The sequence below is a fragment of the Mytilus galloprovincialis genome, chromosome 12 (genome assembly GCF_965363235.1).
Source record: "Mytilus galloprovincialis chromosome 12, xbMytGall1.hap1.1, whole genome shotgun sequence".
Taxonomy (NCBI): domain Eukaryota; kingdom Metazoa; phylum Mollusca; class Bivalvia; order Mytilida; family Mytilidae; genus Mytilus; species Mytilus galloprovincialis.
The window spans coordinates 6193493-6210743 of NC_134849.1; the positions used below are offsets into that span (position 1 = coordinate 6193493).

At 32.8% G+C, this 17251-nt stretch overlaps 1 protein-coding gene across 1 annotated transcript in view; it reads right to left on the minus strand.

The window, feature by feature from the left end:
* The window catches only part of LOC143054410 (DENN domain-containing protein 3-like), a 70842-nt gene that overhangs the window by 42035 nt on the left and 11556 nt on the right, over positions 1-17251 (minus strand). Inside the window, exons 4-9 of the mRNA XM_076227423.1 lie at positions 16537-16661; positions 14560-14702; positions 13725-13833; positions 13198-13395; positions 7971-8111; positions 7386-7579 (exon numbers count right to left, since the gene is read on the minus strand). Coding sequence (XP_076083538.1) covers positions 7386-7579; positions 7971-8111; positions 13198-13395; positions 13725-13833; positions 14560-14702; positions 16537-16661 — 910 coding nt within the window. The remainder of the gene's footprint in view (positions 1-7385; positions 7580-7970; positions 8112-13197; positions 13396-13724; positions 13834-14559; positions 14703-16536; positions 16662-17251) is intronic.

Sequence of the window (17251 nt, forward strand, 5' to 3'; positions counted from 1 at the left end):
CTCACATTTTAATTTTTCTTTAACCATGAAGAAATTGAAAATGTATCAAAATTTAAATCCAAGGAGACATATAGGTATGAATATGATTGTGGGCTGTATGTATGTTCATATATATAGCTTAAAATGCAGATTTTTTTTTTAAACTGCCATTTTCTACTCATTTGGCAAATCTGGAGATGTTTAATACAACAAAACATGAATTAAATCAGTCAAAGTTGACAAAACTATTGAATTTACAAAAATATAGGTTTCAGACTTTATAAATTATTATCAATTATGGACTTTTGACGAGGTCAATACACTAAATATGGACATGCTCAGATTATATTGAACGAAGACAAAGTCAGAGTGTCAATATAATCTTACAGGTCAAAATTTTTATATAACGTATTGACTGAGTGAAAGTCCTTAATTTATATATTACATAAATATGTAATTAATGTATTAGGAAAATGGTGTTCAATGTTCTCTCTGTGTATTTTCAAATTGTATTTTGAGAAAGAGTTTTAACATGTTAATGACATAGCTTGTTGTTTTAGCTTTTTAGCTCACCTGGCCCAAAGGACCAAGTGAGCTTTTCTCATCACTTTGCGTCCGGCATCGTCTGGCGTCGTCGTCTGACGTCATTAACTTTTACAAAAATCTTCTCCTCTGAAACTACTGGGCTAAATTAAAGCAAACTTGGCCACAATCATCATTGGGGTATCTAGTTAAAAATTGTGTCTGGTGACCTGGTCAACCAACCAAGATGGCCTCCATGGCTAAAAATAGAACATAGGGGTAAAATGCAGTTTTTGGCTTATAACTCAAAAATTAAAGCATTTAGAGCAAATCTGACATGGGGTTAAATTGTTTATCAGGTCAAAATCTATCTGCCCTGAAAATTTCAGATGAATCGAACAACCAGTTATTGGGTTTCTGCCCCTGAATTGGTAACTTTAAGGAAATTTTGCTGTTTTTGGTTATTATCTTGAATAATATTATAGATAGAGATAAACAGTAAACAGCAATAATGTTCAGCAAAGTAAGAATTACAAATAAGTCAATGCGACAGATATGGTCAGTTAACCCCTTTAGGAGTTATTGCCCTTTATAGTCAATTTTTAACATTTTTCATAAATTTTTGTAGATTTTAAGAAAATATTTTCCACTGTAATTACTGGGCCAAGTTTATTATAGATAGAGATAATTGTAGCAACAAGAATGTTCAGTAAAGTAAGATCTACAAACACATCACCCTCATCAAAACACAATTTTGTTATGAATTTATGTGTCCATTGTTTAATATGCATAAGACCAAGGTGAGCGACACAGGCTCTTGAGAGCCTCTAGTTTGTATTTTTAGCGTCTGCATTTAACATAAAATTCTTGAAATCTCCTGATAAACTTGCAAATTTTCTTTTTGTCTGCTAGGGGGGCTTCCTCCTTGGTTTTTATGTGTGACGTCATAAATCAAAATTTAACAAGATTTTTTTATATTGACCGTCAATATACATGTAGGACTCTAAAGTGCGATGGTCACGCTGAAGTGTGATGGTCTACGCTAAAGTACAATGGTGTCTCACGTTACATTGTGACGGTTGTCTGTTCGCTTAAGTACGATGGTATATCAAGCTAAAATGCGATGGACCAAAGGGCTAAGATTCGTGAGATTAAAACATAAAGTTTAAAAAATAGTCTATTTGCAAAAGCTAGTATGCTAATATAGTTTACCGGTATGCTTAATTGACTGGTTCTAAATTTAGAAGACCCACCACATAATAATTGCTAAAAAGGTAATTTATGTGTCGCAAAATATCATATTTTATGTAAAATGATTTTTTAACAATACGGAGCGATTCGATATTTGGATAATTGGTGTAGATTGCCATTCACCCTAATTTTCCAGCCTCCCTTACAGTTGTCATTGAAAAATCAAAAATACAAAATTCGTTCATTGTCGGATTATGCAACATCTATTTGTATAAGTTTTAATTTTAGATGCGAGAGAAGGCAATGTTCGCCGAGCTTTTTTATAGCGAGTACAAATACATGTTTTATTTTCCTACAATGTACAGTATGAACTAATGTTTTAGCAGACAATTTATCATTCACGCATGAAAATATGTATCTCTATTTTATCGACGTTACTTTTCACTAAAGTCGACAGCATTTAAATGGGGATCGCAAAGTAAACTGCCACATAAACAATGATTGGAGTGTATCCGTTTGCTTCAAATAGAAACAGGATAAGTTTACGTATACTATTTTGTATTCATATAGTAAAATGGTTGACAGTAGTCCTTCTTCCAGCACTAAAAAAAAATAAAACATTGTGCTTAAGCTGACAAAAAACGGTTAAGTTTAAATCAATTACTAGTAAGTCATAGTTGTTAATCAAATATTTCTAATCTATCTTCTGGCATGTTCATTTTTGGTGTGCATAAATGACTGTTAATGTCATTATCAAACTACGTTTCTAACGTCTATATTTTCGTGGACCATCTGACTTTAGCGTATGAAAGCATGGCACTTTAGCGTAGACCATCACACCTTAGTGTGACCATCGTATTTTAGCGTACCCATCACACTTTAGCGTCCTACATATAAATAGAAACATAGCATCAGTATACTTAAAAATAGAAACACAGCTTCGAATAAGTAAAATAACCTTTGAAACATGTGATCGTAATATCCAATGAAAACAGTAGAATCGTACACCATTTGTAATATAGTAATATAATTTATGGCACATGGTCTTTAATTTGACCAAAAATTGGGACCATTCTCTGATACTTATTACACCTTGACCTTTGGACCAATTGTAAGCTTGATTTTCCTTCTTTTAGTTGCCCTTACTTGACTGAGTACCAGAATACCCTACCAGAGAGTAGGTAACCTGTCAAAGAATCATACACTCTATTCATTACTGTAGTCAAAATGCGGTAAAAATAGTCTATTGAATCTGTTGCCTCAGCGTAGACGACTGTTATTAAGGTTAAGGTAAGGAATCTGCTGCCTCAGCTTAGACGACTGTTATTAAGGTTAAGGTAAGGAATCTGTTGCCTCAGCTTAGACGACTGTTATTAAGGTTAAGGTAAGGAATTTGTTGCCTCAACATAGACGACTGTTATTAAGGTTAAGGTAAGGAATCTGTTGCCTCAGCGTAGACGACTGTTATTAAGGTTAAGGTAAGGAATCTGTTGCCTCAGCGTAGACGACTGTTATTAAGGTTAAGGTAAGGAATCTGTTGCCTCAGCGTAGACGACTGTTATTAACGTTGAGGTAATGAATATGTTGCTTAGCCTGGACGACTGTTATTAAGGTTAAGGTAAGGAATCTGTTGCTTTGTAGTTTTTGTTTACTGACTATAACTGGTGATTCTCCCTAATTATCTTTGTAAAAACAAGAGGCTCTCAAGAGCCTGAATCGCTCACCTTGAGTTTTTAGCATTTATCTTTGGTTTAAGAGTTTAAGTGTCTAATTTCATCATAGTTTGGTTTTTTGGTTAGATTCAGCATATCAAAGAACCTTAAGAATTAAATTTTTGATGAAATCAAACAAACTGTATTTTAATTTTTGAGATCGTATTTTGCTGAAAATTTTTGTTGTTTACAGTTTATCTTTATCATTAATAATATTCAAGATGATAAACCTAAAACTGCAAAATTTCCTTAAAATTATCAACTTAGTGGCAGCACCCCAACAATGGGTTGTTAGATTCATCTGACAATTTCAGGGCTGATAGAACTTGAACTAATGAACACTTATATCCCATGTCAGATTTGCTCTAAATGCTTTGGTTTTTGAGATATAAGCCAAAAACTGCATTTTACCCCTATGTTATATTTTTAGCCATGGCAGCCATGCTTTTATAAGAAGCAGAAAATAAAAAACAAACTTTATTCTAGATACCCTAAGGATCATTCAGCTTAAATCTGGTTGGAATTGGTTCAAAAGTTTTAGTGGAGAAGATTTTTTAAAGTTAGAAAACATGATTAACATATTGTGTAAAGTTGTCCTTAAAGGGCAATAACTCTTTAAGGGGTCAATTGACAATTTTGGTCATATGAATTCATATGTAGATCTTACTTTGCTGAACATATATGCTGTTTACAGCTTATCTTTATCATAAATATTCAAGATAATAAACAAAAACTGCCAAATTTCCGTAAAACTACCAATTTAGTGGCAGCAACCTAACTAGAGGCTCTCAAGAGCCTGTGTCGCTCACCTGTTAATGTGTTTACTGATGTCGGCCATCTTCGTTGGTAGGCGGGGTCATTAGACACTTTTTTTTTAAATAGATACCCTAGTACAATGTATTATGATTGTAGCCAAGATTGGTTAAATTTGGCAAAGTAGTTTTGGAGAAGAAAATTTTTAGAAAAGTTACAAAAAATGACGAAAAGTTGTTAAAAATTTACTATAAAGGGCAATAACTCCTTAAGGGGTCAACTGACAATTTTGGTCATGCTGACTTATTTGTAGATCTTTGCTGAACATTATTGCTGTTTACAGTTTATCTCTATCTATAATAGTATTCAAGATAATAACCAAAAACTGCAAAATATCCTTAAAATCACAAATTTTAGGGCAGCAACCCAACAACCGGTTGTCCGATTCAACTCAAAATTTGTGAGGGGATATATCTTATTCTGATGGACATTTAAATGTTGAAAGATTTGCCCTAAATGTCTTAGTTTCAAAGATATAAAGCAAAAACTGCATTTTACCACTATGTTCTAATTTTAGCCATGTCGGCCATTTTGTTTAGTAGGCTGGGTAATCAGACACATTTTTTAAACTATAAACCACAATGATAATTGTGGCCAAGATTGGTTAAATTTGGCAAAGTAGTTTTGGAGAAGAAAATTTTTAGAAAAGTTACAAAAAATGACGAAAAGTTGTTAAAAATTTACTATAAAGGGCAATAACTCCTTAAGGGGTCAACTGACAATTTTGGTCATGTTGACTTATTTGTAGGTCTTACCTTGCTGAACATTATTGCTGTTTACAGTTTATCTCTATCTATAATAATATTCAAGATAATAACCAAAAACAGCAAACTTTTCCTAAAATTACCAATTCAGGGGCAGCAATCCGACAATGGGTTGTCCGATTCATCTGAAAATTTCAAGGCAGATAGATCTTGACCTGATAAACAATTTTACCCCATGTCAGATTTGCTCTAAATGCTTTGGTTTTTGAGTTATAAGCCAAAAACTGCATTTTACCCCTATGTTCTATTTTTAGCCATGGCGGCCATCTTGGTTGGTTGGCCGGGTCACGCCACACATTTTTTAAACTAGATATCCCAATGATGATTGTGGCCAAGTTTGGTTTAGTTTGGCATGGTAGTTTCAGAGGAGAAGATTTTTGTAAAAGATTACTAAGATTTACGAAAAATGGTTAAAAATTGACTATAAAGGCCAATAACTCCTAAAGGGGTCAACTGACCATTTTAAATATGTTGACTTATTTGTAGATCTTACTTTGCTGAACATTATTGCTGTTTACAGTTTATCTCTATCTATAATAATATTCAAGATAATAACCAAAAACAGCAAAATTGCCCTAAAATTACCAATTCAGGGGCAGCAACCCAACAACCGGTTGTCAGATTCATCTGAAAATTTCAGGGCAGATAGATCTTGACCTGATAAACAATTTTACCCCATGTCAGATTTGCTCTAAATGCTTTGGTTTTTGAGTTATAAGCCAAAAACTGCATTTTACCCCTATGTTCTATTTTTAGCCATGGCGGCCATCTTGGTTGGTTGGCCGGGTCACGCCACACATTTTTTAAACTAGATATCCCAATGATGATTGTGGCCAAGTTTGGTTTAGTTTGGCATGGGAGTTTCAGAGGAGAAGATTTTTGTAAAAGATTACTAAGATTTACGAAAAATGGTTAAAAATTGACTATAAAGGCCAATAACTCCTAAAGGGGTCAACTGACCATTTTAAATATGTTGACTTATTTGTAGATCTTACTTTGCTGAACATTATTGCTGTTTACAGTTTATCTCTATCTATAATAATATTCAAGATAATAACCAAAAACAGCAAAATTTTCCTAAAATTACCAATTCAGGGGCAGCAACCCGACAATGGGTTGTCCGATTCATCTGAAAATTTCAGGGCAGATAGATCTTGACCTGATAAACAATTTTACCCCATGACAGATTTGCTCTAAATGCTTTGGTTTTTGAGTTATAAGCCAAAAACTGCATTTTACCCCTATGTTCTATTTTTAGCCATGGCGGCCATCTTGGTTGGTTGGCCGGGTCACGCCACACATTTTTTAAACTAGATATCCCAATGATGATTGTGGCCAAGTTTGGTTTAGTTTGGCATGGTAGTTTCAGAGGAGAAGATTTTTGTAAAAGATTACTAAGATTTACGAAAAATGGTTAAAAATTGACTATAAAGGCCAATAACTCCTAAAGGGGTCAACTGACCATTTTAAATATGTTGACTTATTTGTAGATCTTACTTTGCTGAACATTATTGCTGTTTACAGTTTATCTCTATCTATAATAATATTCAAGATAATAACCAAAAACAGCAAAATTGCCCTAAAATTACCAATTCAGGGGCAGCAACCCAACAACCGGTTGTCAGATTCATCTGAAAATTTCAGGGCAGATAGATCTTGACCTGATAAACAATTTTACCCCATGTCAGATTTGCTCTAAATGCTTTGGTTTTTGAGTTATAAGCCAAAAACTGCATTTTACCCCTATGTTCTATTTTTAGCCATGGCGGCCATCTTGGTTGGTTTGACGGGTCACGCCACACATTTTTTAAACTAGATACCCCAAGGATGATTGTGGCCAAGTTTGGTAGAATTTGGCCCAGTAGTTTCAGAGGAGAAGATTTTTGTAAAAGTTTACGGACGACGGACGACGGACGACAGACGACGGACGCAGGACGACGGACGACGGACGCCAAGTGATGAGAAAAGCTCACTTGACCTTTCAGGTCAGGTGAGCTAACAATGGGTTATTAGATTCATCTGAAAATTTCAGGGCTGATAGAACTTTACCTTATGAACACTTGTCAGATTTGCTCTTACTGCTTTGGTTTTTGAAATATAAGCCAAAAACTGAATATTACCCCTATGTTCTATTTTTAACCATGGCGGCCATGTTTTTTCACGAAACAGAAAATAAAACACAAACTTTATTTTAGCTACCCTTAGGATCATTCATCTTAAGTTGGGTTGAAATTGGTTCAGTAGTTTCAGAGGAGAAGATGTTTGAAATAGTTTACACCAGACAGACGACAACGGACGCCAAATGGTGGCTAAAGCTCACTGTTCCTTCGGAACGGTGAGCTAAAAATGTAGCTCTTCTGAGTCGTGCTGATACAGCGCCCACTAACAGAACTTAGAAAATTACCTTTGTAACTCTACTAAGTCATGCTGATACAGAGCCCTCTTACAGACTTTAGAAAATAACTTGGCAGCCTCATCTGGTATTTCAGGTATGTCAATTAAACTTTCTATACTATCGGACTGGTTTGTGGTCATTTCTATAACAGGGTTAACAGCCACTGATCCTTCATCTATATCTACCACAACAACACCCTCTATCTGAAAATACATATACAAAAGTTAAACTGAGGGTTATTATGTTATAACGGACATGGGAGGTTTTAACTTCCAAAAGGTCTCTGCAACTAAAATACTTTTTTCAGAAAATTTGCAAACTGTGTGTTCATTTATTTTTGTGGGTACCAATTTTTGTGGATTAGGGAAAACTAGCATGTTCGTAGATATTCCAGAGTAAAGTGTTTTCTAATCATTGGACTGACCATTCTTTAAGTGTGAGTCTTATCTACTTTTCAAAATAAAAAAAATATATATAACATTGAGATATATCAAATGTCAAACTCTAGAAAAGAGAAGAATTTTCAACCTGTTTTGTAGAAAATCATTTGCCTAAAAAAAAATGACCATTTTTAAATATTTATACTGATCAAACCTGTTCCACTTCTTTTCTGTGTATTTTATGGCATCCCATCATAAACGTCCCTGGTGCTTCTAACAATTCCAATGCTTCTATGGTCAGGATAGGGACAAAGGAATATCTCCATTCAAAGGGTAGAATAAAGTATAGAAAACTCTGAAATGGCAATTCATATTGTAAGTATTTTATTAATTAATAAGAAATTTATAAGACAGCATTCTGACCACACAAGATAACTAATTAACAGTTTCACCAGAATTAGAAATATTCTAAGGTATATAAATATTGCCTAATATCATGAATACACAGCTACTTTTGCATAGGTACTATTTCTGTACTAAAAATCTGTAGTACTGGAAATTTACTTTTAATATTCAGTACTATCTCTTTACTTTAAAATTATTGTAATATTTAGGTACTTGTATTTTACAGTACTTGATTTGTACTAAATATTTTTGTACAGAAATAATACAATATTCCATGTTTGAAAATCATGATTTTAAGAGATTTGAAATAGAAACACTTTCAAAATGCTGAAAATGTAACGGTAGTAACCTAAATATTACAAAATTTTAAAGTAACAAAATAGTACTGAATATTAAAAGCAGATTTCCAGTACTACAGATTTTTAGTACAGAAATAGTACTTATGCAAAAGTAGCTGTGTATTATATTAATAAAAGTCCCATAACTCTATCTGGAATGACAGATAAATTACAATTCATAATGTAAAGGAAGTTCTCTTTTAAATTGTGCTTTAAAATAAATTCAAGTTAAGTGTGTACTGTGAAAAATGCCCTAAATCTGACATATAAAGTCCTGCAACTCTGAAATGATGAACCAATAAACTTTCAAATTCAAAAGTAAGTGTTTTCTGTCAATCCTTATATTCTGCTAAAATTTTAGTGAGAATCTGTTTAAGCAAATTTGAGTAATCAAATGACTTATTGACATAATTATACAGACGGATGTATAAAATAGAACATATCACAGTATTTGTAAAATTAAAGGGAAACTTCGCAAAAAAATCAAAAATTGATATTATGTCCATTCTGTATAAAAATTCTCAAATTTATAGATATTAAAGTTTTATTCCGCTAGATAAGAGATCACCATCGATTTTAAATTTTGAGTATCAATTCTCTGCGTTCCGCCATTTTGTCATCGTCTACGATTAAAAATCACGATATGTCTATAAACCACAAAGGACCAAAACTACAGTAACCGATGTAGTCGTAATTGCGTGTCGATATCTTGTCAATCGTACGGTTGTTTTATCTGACTAACTAACTTGATACGGAAAATGTTCTTATTTTTGTTTAAATAATCATAGTCTGTTATTTTTAAACTGTTAATATTGGAATTAGTTTTAAAAGTCAAAGTTCAAATCTTAAATAAATGTTCCGTGAAAATTGTTTTCGAAAATCTAATTCGTTCATAATTCTTTAAAGTAATAAACTTTATTCATACAAATTCGGATCTTCCCTCATCTGATCACCATCATGGCTAAAGGTATTACTCCCAAAGGTATTGTGAGGGGTGTGAGGTGACACGTCCAGGTATTCAAGCGATTTCCTGTCGGGCATGCAAGTTCATGTATCGTTTCACTTCTGTAGGTATTGATCAGTGTACACGGCCGATAACTTATAACTTTCCATTTTGAACTATCAGGTGTATAATATACATCTCTGTCTTGCGTGTCCGAAAGTAGTCATTACTTAACTCATACGCTTGTTTAAAAATAACATTTCTGGTGTTAAGAATATTATTTATAAAAATATAAATAATACCCCCCAAAAAAAAAGATTTCAAGAAATAAAAATCTATTTACATATTTTTCCAAGGGTTAATTTGGGAAAATGTAATATATATACTCGTTGTCAATAGTAAAGGACAGATTGTATACATTGAACATAACACTTTCTAGATTTATATGTCCAACAACGACCCACTGCTCTACATGTGTTACTAATAGCCTAAGATAGCAATTATTTTGTTAGGTCAATTCTCTTTCGTACAATACCAGAAAACATGTAAAATAAGTTCTTTAAATTTTGACTCTGGAATTAATACCGTTTTCGCGTGCGAGAAACTTTATTTCTGGCGATGAGCAGACATGGGCGGGAAACAATAAAAAGATAGGTTTAATTTTTGTTCATTCATTTAACATGTATATCTTGTGACGGAAATGCTTCCCTAATAATGTTAACAACACAAGATGGAATAGTCACTCTGTTTCTCTTGCCAAGTTGTTGCCCTTTTCTGACCCAACAAACAAACTAACGATAAGCCATTAGTCGGCTTTGGCTGTCAGTTAGTACGTCTGGAGCTCACCCTCTATGGCGCTTGTACCTAAAAAAAACTTATATAGCTGCCTTTTGTCCAATCCCTTTGTTTAAATGTACATTTGATACTTGAAACAATAAAATATTTTGAATTGAATATAGCTGGTTTCAAGAATAACCGGGTTCAGACAAACTGTGAAATCGATATTGTCAATAATGCATTCACCCAATTCAATATTACCATCACAGAGAGTAAATTCGTGGCAACAAAGACATTCTGTCAATAACGGCATAACTATGCATTTAGCACACGAAAACCAATCTGTGTTAAACTGGCGAGGGTTGCTAAGGATATCTTGATTTCGGGAACTTTCTGCAGCTTCCATTTCATGGAGCTCTTCTTCGGTATACTCTGGCTCTAGTGCGTACCCATACTCGTCAAAATCTGCCTCTCTTGACGGACTGGAACCACTGTTAGTACTATCATTCTCCGAACAAGACATTTTTAGTTATGATTTTATGATTAATTTTTGGACCATATATACACTGTCCTATAGAAACAAGCTCGCACAAATCATAAAAGAAAAATATGTGAGTAAAAGTTAATTGAATTATCAAAATTAATATCCTTTGGTCTCGAATGTATGTTAACTAATTAATGTGTTTTTATAGGCTAGCTCAAATCCTCATCCAAATAATATAATCTATAGGCAACACTCCTTTTGCGCCAATTACTGTTTTTCAGGGGTTTCATTTGCGCCAAATTTTGTTTTCCAAATGTATCCATTGCGCCAATATTCGGAACTCATTTGCGCCACTTTACCTGTACACATGTATATCATAATTATTAATGATTAATATTTATTCTTATGTTTGGCTTAAAAAGTATCATATGTTCGGAGATATATTCACCATGAAGATGAGCATTTGGAGAGAAATGACTTGAAGTGCATTAGACAGTCCATGTACAGAGAGAGAAGAAACATTATTGCTTTGCTGAATATTTAATACAAGATATGCCAAAAAGAGAAGAAAATAGAAGCTTTTGCTGATTATTTTTTAGCCACATATGTTGATGACACAGTGCTGTGTTCCCACCATCCGTTTGGGCTGAAACTATATCTATCAGTAATAGAACAGAAGTATTCCACAGGAATTATTATGAACTGTTTTATGCATTTCATCTTTAAATGTTTTTCTTTTTGGACAATAAAGTGAAGTTACAAGCTACTACATACATTAAATTTGGAAGTAGTAAGGCGGTAAGAAGAAAGTATGTTTCAGAAAAGGAAATATTTGCCGTGTAAACTGCCGGTTCGATGTCTGAATAAAGGAGGAGGAAAGTGATTTTTCTTCTAATTGGTGCAATCGTATGTTTTATTTTTGGCGCAAATGATACCATGTAATTTTAAAACGGGTGGCGCAAACGTAGCATTGGACAAAAAAAGTTGTGGCGCAAAAGGACGCATTTTTGGCGCAAACGGATCTCTCCCAATCTATATGTAATAATCGTTTCCTACCACACGGCATTTGATGCCAAGCGGTAGACATATTTTGATACTAATTAAGTAATTAAATGAACAATAGATACAAATGTAACAATAATTAATCATAAATGTGCAAAGATTTAAAAACAAAAGTATTTTTTCTTTATTCGTACATATTATATTCTGCTGCGGTAGAGTTATCTTCAGATATTAATTAATACATGGGTTTCAAAAGTCTAAATGTAAGTGTTCTCGTACATTTTTTTTGCCTAATAAACACAATCAAAATGCTTTGGTAAAGCTATTTCTAATTTCTAAGTTTCCCTTTTTTATGAGACATAAATCAAGGACAAGAGGTGTATATCATTTCATTCTAACACATGAATTAAGTTTCCCGTCTTTAACCGAAAATTGTTTATTTCTTAGTAAATTAATTTATTTGAATTCAAATAAATAATAGCACCAAATCTAATTGAATAATTCCACGGCGATCTATTTTCATTTGTCACCAACTTGAATATGTATTTTAAATGTGTGTATTAAATGCTCCCTTGTTTTATAATCCACTGATCCGAATAGACAGTCACACCTGGCAAGGTGTGCCCTAGAGGCGTGGTTAAATACCGAAGTGCAAATAACAATTTACCTTTCAACAAGCCATCTACGAGTATTGCCACAGAACCGTGAATACACACATCGTATAAACCTAGTCATAGCAGAGACAGTAAAAGGTCAATAAGAGTACACCAACATATTGTCTTTACAGATTATTGTACTTTAATTTGTTCACCTTATCAGTCCAAAATGAATTAATTAAAAATGAATTTATAACTTTTGTGTTGTCTAAAAAAATTATTCGAATATATACGTTTAACATAAAAAAATTATCTCATGAATGTGTACAATTGCACGTCTGTGCGTTTTATCTTCTTATTATCGGCTGGTTATTAGATAAAGCATAAGTCATCGGCGCGCTTACAATTACGTTAAAATATGATTAAAAACCAAGACTTTTAATGATTGTATTTTAAATCCCGGCATGCAAAAACCAGGAGAAAACGTCACGACCTACAGGAAGTTGTTAATATTTTTTCATTAATTATTGAATTTCTCCTTTATTACTGCACATATAGCGATAAAACATTGTGAATATATATATTATGTCATAATGAACATATTTAAACCATAAGTAAAAAATCGTGAATTTTCCCTTTAAACTTTAGCAGTCTCTTAATTATAGAGAAAAGTAATTGTGAAACCATTTTTGTATTTAATATATACTTTTATTTTAAATCTGATTAATTTTGGGGTCAAAATTCACCATAAAAGCTCTTGAGGAAATCTGAGAGAATTCATTTCTACTATTTTTTTAAGTCATGATGAGACTTCTCATTGCTAAAGGTTGGCAACTATGAATCAAATTAAAGTAATTCTACTTTTAAACCAAGACGTTTGTTTTTTTTAAATTTACCTGCATAATGGTGGTCAGCAGAGCATAACTTGATGAAATGAACACAATCCTCTCCTCCAATAAAATGGCAGAAAGAATTTTCAAAATCTCGTTGCTATTGAAACACAGGAAGACTAAATGAAGAGGTATATCTATCACAGGTTTATCGGGTTTCTCTGGTGGGTACAAAAATAAAGATTCTCCTTCAATCTCAACTTCCTACAAAAAAAGTATTCAAATTCTGAAGCAAAAAAGATTTGTAAATTCATGAACCACTGTATCAAATATCAATAGACTTTTTCAGGAAGAAAACATTGAAAAATGTCCATGCAAATACAATTATTGCATGTATTTATTATAATTGTGATTTTGTCATTTGGAACTAAAATGAGATTTAAAATTTTTGCGATATTGAAAAAAGTCCTGTTTAATTCATAAAAAAAATGTCTAAAAGTGAGTATCAATTATTGCGATTTTAACCTTATTGCAGTTTTGCAATAAAAAAAACATCGCAATAATATCTGATTTAACAGTAGCTAAAACAATACCAATGCCAATCTTCCAGCAAGTGGAATAGGAGTCATAGTCAGTGTATGGGTAATATCTTTTATATGGCTGTACATTTCTTCTGGATCAGCCTCCATCCGAGATACCATGCTACAAATCAAGAGAAAAGAGTCATGACTTAAGGGTGTACTTGTGTAAGGTTTAGGAATTGGTGTCAGATGTTCCGACTCCTATAACTATGATCTTATTTCCCTACGATACAGGGTAAAATATTTTGCCCCATAACACCCATTTTTCTTTTCATGAAAGACTTCAATTGCTAATAAAAGTCATTTACCATGTTTACCAAAATTTAAGATTCTAGACTTCTTTTCTTTGAGACCCAAACAATACCAATCCAAATATAAGGTCAAAAGTCAGAGTCAGCCTTTTCCCACCATCTTTTAAAACTCAAATATCTTGGAAAGAAGCACTATAACCATGATAACCTATCAATATTTTTAGCTTATTTTGTTCCTTAACTAATACTCTTTTCATTTTAAACTTTTAAATAAATATGGAGTCATTTGTTCAGTAGGTTCTGTGAAAAATGTGACGAAAAGGTTGAAGTTCATTCCTTTGTAAAATGAAAAACTGTTAAATGAGAATACCCTCTAGAGTTCCTAATCACCTTTCAATATGTTTACTGTAAATGTATGAAGTTTGAATGGTTTTACACTAGTCATTTTGGTGCCCTTTATATCATGCTGTTCGTTGTGAGCCAAGGTTTCTTGTTGAAGGCCATACTTTGACCAATATTTTTTTGACTTTTTATACATTGTGACTTGGATGGAGAGTTGTCTCTCATACCACATCTTCTAATCTATATATACTCACTATGATAATGCATCTTTCATTACAGTAAAATATGGAAACTTTGATATGAGTACACAGCAGTGTGGTATATAACATCGAACTTGTTGTTTCTCAAGGTCATCTGAACTGGTGTCAAGGTTCATCCATATCTTGGACTTTTCTCCCTACAAAATTGTAAATCAAAGAAATAGTTCTATCAGTTGATCAAAGTTTACAAGTGCAGCATAATATAACAAAGTAATATTCAAACTCATAACATAAGTTGAAAATAAACTGACAACACCATGGCAAAGACAGAAATTATTGCCATTTTTTTTTTAATATGAATAATGTGAATGAATGTTATACCTGCTGCATTTAACTGTATGCAGATTTTCTTGAAATCGCATTAAATAATCTATTCTACAAAATTCGCAATAATTGATGCATGCAATAATTTCTGAATTTACAGTAATTTATGTAAGTTATGCGAAACATTCAAAGTCAAACCATGAATTAAGGTACATGGGCCAAACAATTTCCATGAAAATAAGATGTGCCAATGTTAATACAACTACATATCAAATATAATTGACCTTTAAATATATATAGATTCTTATGTTGATGCTAGTGGATTATCAGACTTATCCAATCGAGATAGTTAAATTATCAATTTTAAAGTCCGAGCCTGGGCAAGGACTTTAAAATTTATATTTAACTATCCCGATTGAATAAATTCGATAATCCATGAGTAACTATGTAAGAATCTGTTTCTCTAATGATTAAAAAATAAATTTTCTCTTTTTGTAAAACGAAAATCCCCTTGAGTGCCTTTCACATTCAACGAAGCTGTCAATTTGCATTAACACATGGGTTGAGTTCAATATGTTAGCAGCTACGTAGTGTCTAGGTAGCTGCTAAGATAAGATATTGAACTCAACCCTGCTAGCATATTTTGATTCATCCAGTTAGCTAAAAAGGTTTTGACCCTTAAATTATCCAATGATATTTTGAGATCACCTGCAATCACACGTTGATTAAATTTTTTTATGCTATGGTTTTGGAAAGGGATAAATTTCCATAGAATTAGAGAAATATATATAGCTATAGCTACCACTAGTGATTCCCCATAAACTATAAAAAAAATCAAAAACTAATACATGTACAGTAAGCAAAAGTTTTAAAGTCAATAGACCATGACTGAGTGGAGAGCTAAATAACCTCCAGACAAAATGAGATGTGCCAATGCTAATTAAACTGCATACCATATATCATTGCCCTACCACTGGTGATTCCCCTTAAACTGTTCTTATCACAAACTAATACACTGCTAACACTGGCTGCACCACATACCTAAGTCTGGCTATTTGACTCTGTCATGGCAAGACAAAGTCATTACACCATTTTCTTGCATAGTTACATTCTTCAAGGTTTATTCTATACTTGATAAAGTTCTGGCAGATAAAGTGCACCACGATAAGATAGATAGTCTCTCCTTACACTCATCTTTTTAAACAAAAAATCACCAGCAAAATCATGAAACCTTAGTTACTGACCTACATTTTTTTTCTTGAGGTGGAAACTCAAGACATAGAAAGACATTTTTGTTCTGCCATACATTAAATTTCAGTTAGTAACTTTTGTATAGATTTTGAACAAAAATCTTTTTTTTAAAAACAGTTTTGATAATTAAATCATAAAAAAAATGTACAATAAAAGAAGAATTTATGCAAAGACGCATTAAATGCCCCTGCTCAAGCTTTGCAATTTTCAAAGTTAAATATGGGCCTAACTCAAGTCAAGGATGGTAAGTAACTCACTGCCCAAATTTGAACTCATCTTTTCCAAGGCTTGTTCCCTGCCAGATATATATTTTTTGTATTTAACTGAAAATTTCTAAATTGCCACAGCTAGCACCAAACAGAAATAAATAAAGGCTTTCTTATATCCCAACATTTGTATTTAGAACTGCACTTAGACAAATATTAGTTATATGGACCCAAGTCTGACATTACAAACCTTTTCTATGATAAATCTTCTGTTAAAAGTCAGACATGTGGCATAGGTCTTATTCCCCATTATATCTGTCAAAACAAGGAAATGGACAAAATTCTCTCGTTTCTCTGGAAACACCTTCATACCATCTACAATACAAATAAGATGTATTGTTTATTCAGCAATGGGTGCATTTTTTTGTTGGCTATTGTTGATCAAAAGATGAAAATTGTTTAATATTTTGAAACCTTGATGAGGGTGATCATGAGTGAGACATGTGAGTGAATTTGAACTTGTCATACATACATGTACAAAACTATAGTTAATAACTTCTGAAGCAGGAAATACTAACTTTCCAAAATTACTTGAGACCCCTCCCCCTTGTTTTTGTTGAGGTGTGTTACTCCTTAAGTCATCTATGCAATGTTTTGTAGATTGTGGTTTCAATTTTTATTAAACACAAATAGTGATCAAGAAAGGAGAAGGTCCAGTAAGACCCCTTTTTGGCCCCAAAATATAGCAGTTTTACAAAATTGTTAAAATGTAAACTTTTAGTTATTTATTGGACAGTAGAATGCTTCTGCCACATAAATATGAGCTGTTTTTGACAATACAATGCACACATACCGGGTACTAGCACCATTAAGTCATGCTAAATTACTGAAATCTTCACAATTCTATCATTTTAGTTAAATTTTAGACAACAAAAGTGGCCGCATTCGTGTTCATCCTTAATATT